The sequence below is a fragment of the Corapipo altera genome, unplaced genomic scaffold, assembly GCF_003945725.1.
Source record: "Corapipo altera isolate COAL_440 unplaced genomic scaffold, ASM394572v1 169, whole genome shotgun sequence".
Taxonomy (NCBI): domain Eukaryota; kingdom Metazoa; phylum Chordata; class Aves; order Passeriformes; family Pipridae; genus Corapipo; species Corapipo altera.
In genome coordinates this window covers 2,484,147-2,488,731 of record NW_020884946.1, presented here as the reverse complement: position 1 = coordinate 2,488,731, position 4,585 = coordinate 2,484,147, and the positions used below count along the sequence as shown (strand labels likewise).

Here is a 4,585-nt window from a genome sequence, read left to right as displayed (position 1 = left end):
AGAGCGGTGCTGTGAGGAGCCTCCTCGCAGCCAACTCCTTTCTCGTCAACCAGGAGCGTTTTCGAGAGTTCTTTTTGGATCATCTTCCCTCGAGGCCACAGCACAGGAGTTGGGGACCCGGAGCGTTTCTCAGGTGACCCCACTCCCTGTGGGAGTGGCCCTCGAGGCCAGGCCACGGGCCTTGGTGACCCGGAGCTTTTCCGAGGAGTCACCAGGGGCTGTGGCAGCGGCCCTTGAGGCCATTTGTTGGGAATTTGCCACCAGGGGCTTTTCCAAGCCAGCCCCTGTGGCAGTGGCCCTTAAGGCCATTTGTGGAGACTTTGCCACCAGGGGCTTTTGCTATCCATCCCCAGTCCTTGTGGCAGTGGCCCTTCAGGCCATTTGTTGAGACTTTGCCACCAGGGGCTTTTCCAAGCCATCCCCAGTCCCTGTGGCAGGAGCCCCGCAGGCCATTCTGTCACACTTGGCCGCCAGGGGTTTTTCCCAGGTTTCTCTCCCGCAGGTGCCCTCAAGACCAGGTGCCATGGCGGGGGGATGCTTCGGCCTGTGCCGGCTGCTCCGGGGGAAGAGGAAGAACAGGAGAGGCCCTGGAGCTGGCCCAGCACAGGAACCGGAGGAGGAGGTGCAGCACTTCCAGCCACTGCAGCAGGGTGAGTGCTGGAGCTGGGCCCCAGGGATGGTGGCTGCAGCCAGCTGGGCCCCTTGCCGTCCCCTCTGGACATGGTCAGGGAAAGGGAGGGGGAAAGGGGTCCAAGGCTGATCCCCCCGGCATCCGTGCTCCATCCCCTGGGCATCCCAGGGCTGGCCCTGCCTGTGGAGTGCAGGGCTGGGCTGTGTTCTCTGGCCTCTCCCGTGGCCCCTCAGCTCTGACTGCGCTCGCTCTTTGCCAGATCCAGGCCGGGACCGCCCAGAAGAGCAGGACCGCGCCCGTGGCCGCTTGCGCAGGGCACTTCAGGTACCTGCAGCCATCCCCCCCTGGGCTGGGCCTGCTGTCCCTGCTCCGCCTGGCACCACTGTCAGAGCACTCCATGCCACTTCCCTCTCTTCCCTGCCCTTTCTTCTCCTGCAGAGGTTGCTGAAATTCATGAGACTTCGGCGCAGAACAGCCACAACCACACCGCCCGAGCTCACGGCACAGCCTGACACCAGCGCAGCCGAGCTTGAGGTGCAGCCTGATGGCAGCACTGCACCGAGTGACTGTGCAGCCAGCGGTGACATGGAACTGACTGATGGCACAGCAACCTCAGACATGGCAGCAACTGATGGCACAGACACCACCAACATGGCAGCCATTGATTGTGCAGCGAACTCTGCCACGGCACCGGTTGATGGCACTGACACCTCTGACCAGACACCGGTTGATGGCACAGCAAACGCAGACATAGCACCTCTCGAGGGCACAGCCACCTCTGACACGGCACTGACCGACACCAAGACAAGCTCTGCCACGGCACCTACTGATGTCGGGGCCAAGGTTGACGCCACAACTGAGAGCACCGCAGACACTGACTGCATGTCCATGCACAGTGTCACTGATGCTCCCAGGCTGGACATTTTGGAGGAGAAAACTGTCTCCAATGCAGATGAAGTAAGCAGCCTGTGGCCAGGGCTCGAGCCTCCCAGGGGTCTTGTGGCCCCTCAAGCCGGCTCTGCTGGGCCCCCAGAGCCTTTGAGGCCAGCACAGTGCAGTGGGAAGGGAAGCCCTTCCTGCGGCAAGCTGGGCAACCTGCTGGCTCTGGCAGCTCTCCAACTGTCCCCCACTCCCCTCCAGGTGCCGCCCATTGTCAGATCCATCCACCAGTGGCTCACGTGCCAGGAGTCTGCAGAGGTCAGGCCGCCCATTGCCATCCGCAGGCTGGCCCACGCACACCCTGGGCACGTGGTGACAACTCTCCTGCACTGTGCCCCAGCGTGTGACAGGTACAGGGCCCAGCTGCTTTGCTGCCTCAGGGCTCACCAGCCTTTACAACCCAGCACCCCATCCAGCCTGTCCCTCCTGCTCTGACAGACAAGTGCACACTTTCAGGACCATCGGGCCCCTCCACTTCCCAGCCCTGGCATGTCAGTCCCTGACCCTACTGCCGTGCTCCCCCCTGGCTCCTCAATGCACCGTGGCTCTGTCACCTGGGCCCCCACAGCTCCCAAGGCCCAGATCCCCCTGACCCAGAGTTCTGGCTCCACAGAGCTGCTGCAATCCTGTGGAGGACCATCGCCTCCTCGGCCACCACAGCACACAAGGTGCTGCCAACGCTGCTCGGGGTGATGGAGGACTGGCCACTGCACAGCGTGTCCACCTCCAACGGGGACCACATGGATGTCTTTGCCCTGGCTGTGAGTTTCTGCAGCGACTCTCCATCCTCCCCCACCGCTGCATCTCCCTCAGGCCTTGGGCTGCAAATGGGGCTGAGGGGCAGGTTCAGGGGCAGCAGGCCGGCTGCTCCCCCTGGCTCTCCCTGGCCTCTCCCTCCCTCTGGGCACTGATGGTGTTTCCACGTGGCTTTCTTGCAGGCAACCCTGGCCCTGTGGCTGATGGTCCAGGAGCCCCAGTGCCAAGATGCACTCTTGGTTTATGCCCCTCTTCTCATCCTGGCTCTGCTCTGCCAAGCTTCTATGAGCACAGAGCAGATGCCAGAGGAGGTCACCACCTTCTGGAGGGGATGCCAGGAGCAACACGGCCTTCCCACCCACCCCAACAGGTGCTCCATGCCCGTCCCCTCTCCCTGCCGTGCCCTGGGGGCTGGGGCCAGGGCTCCCAGCCTGACGTGGCCTTTGCTCTGCACACAGCTTTGTGGTCCAGACCATCCGGGTCCTGCTCTGCCGGCTGCAGCGGGACCAGGTGCTGGTGTCAGTGGAGCGCAAGCGTGGCTGGGACGCGCTCCTCTCTGCTGACACCCACCACTACGCGGTGGGGCTGCTGGCCAGGTGAGACAGCCTTGTCCCTGCTGCCCCCGGCATCTCTGCCCTGGGCACGGGGCAGCCCACACAGCCCCCCTGGGCGTGGGACAGAGGGCCTTGGCCCCAAGGGACGGCCCAGCCAGTGCTGGCAGAGCTTTGCCCACCCGACTCAGGCCGAGGGTTCTCTTTTTGCCCTGACAGGGAGATGCGCCGCGTGTTGGGCCCCTCCTATGGCCTGCTGGCAAGGCACCTGCTGGGGCTGCTCAGCAGGGAGGGGCCCCGCTGGGAGCTGCCTGCCCTGGCCTTCCTTGTCGAGGTGAGCCCGATGGCCAGCGCTGCCTGGCCCCGCTGCCTCCCCCTCTCTGCCCTCTGGCAGCCGCAGCTGCCCGGGACGGTGCCTGCGCCCTGTGCTGCTGCCAGGGCCCAGCCCTGGACGGCTCCGTGCTCCTGCCGCCCGCACACCCCGGCACTGCTCTCTGCCTTCCAGGTCCTCGACTACCTGGATGTGAGCACCTGTCACGACAGTGTCCTGCAGATGCTGGCAAGGCACCTGCAGAGCCAGTGCCCAGAGAGGCGGCGCCTGGCTCTGCGAGGGCTCCTGGTGCTCAGCAGGGATTCCTCAATGGTGAGAAGGGGGCAGGGGCTGAAGCCACACGGGCAGCCTGGGGCTGGAGAGGGCTGTGGCTTGGCCTTGGCTGGACTTCAGGAGCTGTGGCAGCTGCTGCCAGCTCTCCTGCCTCCCTCTCCAGCTGCCCAGGCCCTGTAGGACAGGCCTTTGGCCTCTGGGCCCCGGGGCAGCAGTGTGGGCTTGCAGTGCCAGAGTGGGGGTGGTGGGGCAGCTCTTCAGGGCTTCCCAGCACAGCCTTCTGTTCCACACAGGCCAAAGGCATCTGCAGCCTGTCTGAGCACCTCCTGGAGCTGCTGCGTGATGGAGATGGAGAGCTGGTCGCCATGACCCTCTCCACGTTCCTGAATGTGCTCCAGGATGAGCAAGACAGGGAGGGACTCAGCTCCACTGCCCCGAGGCTGGCTGAGGCGCTCCGGCCACTCTTTGACAACGTAAGGCTCTGTGCCCCCAGCCACAGGCACTGGGTGCTGCCAGGAAACTTGGTGGGCCTGGAGGGCCTGGAGCAGGCAGTGCTGAGGTCTTTGTCTCTTCTTTGGCCCCAGGACAACAGCCACGTGCAGCTGCTCTCCATTCGCCTCTTCCGAGAGGTGATGGAGCTGCTGGCGGAAGAGGGAACAGAGCCCTGGGAGATGCAGGTGCGCCAGAGCCTGGTCCCACTGTTCTTCCGCTGGCACGACGAGAACCAGCGCGTGGCAGAGGTGAGCACTGCTGGGCTCTGGTGTCCCCATGGCAGGGGCTGGGCTGCCTCCTGCCCTGGGGCCTCAAGGGCTCCAGCCTCCTGCTGGCCTTGGAGCAGGGACACAGGGGCTGTGCCCTGGGCTGCGGTGCCATGTCCCGCTCTCTGCTGCTCTGCAGGCCGCTCGGGAAGCGCTGCTCTGGGCTGCAAGCTTCCTCAAGAGGAAGGACCTGGAGCAGCTGCTGAAGACAGGGCAGCCCTTCAGGTTCCGTGACTACCTGGTAAGGACGAGTGCAAACGCCCAGCCCCAGGCTGGAGAAGCCCCCGATGCCCAGTGTGTGGGGCTGGCCCTGTGCACTGCTGCCCACTGCTGCAACCACAGACAC

General features: G+C 64.7%; 1 protein-coding gene across 1 annotated transcript in view; it reads left to right on the top strand.

The window, feature by feature from the left end:
- LOC113956231 (maestro heat-like repeat-containing protein family member 1) overlaps window positions 1-4,585 on the top strand; it is a 10,440-nt gene that overhangs the window by 285 nt on the left and 5,570 nt on the right. The window contains exons 2-13 of the mRNA XM_027662528.1: window positions 503-650; window positions 891-955; window positions 1,070-1,588; window positions 1,772-1,920; window positions 2,184-2,331; window positions 2,509-2,696; window positions 2,785-2,922; window positions 3,097-3,211; window positions 3,383-3,520; window positions 3,775-3,954; window positions 4,066-4,221; window positions 4,379-4,480. Of these exons, the coding sequence (XP_027518329.1) occupies window positions 503-650; window positions 891-955; window positions 1,070-1,588; window positions 1,772-1,920; window positions 2,184-2,331; window positions 2,509-2,696; window positions 2,785-2,922; window positions 3,097-3,211; window positions 3,383-3,520; window positions 3,775-3,954; window positions 4,066-4,221; window positions 4,379-4,480 (2,046 nt within the window). The remainder of the gene's footprint in view (window positions 1-502; window positions 651-890; window positions 956-1,069; window positions 1,589-1,771; window positions 1,921-2,183; window positions 2,332-2,508; window positions 2,697-2,784; window positions 2,923-3,096; window positions 3,212-3,382; window positions 3,521-3,774; window positions 3,955-4,065; window positions 4,222-4,378; window positions 4,481-4,585) is intronic.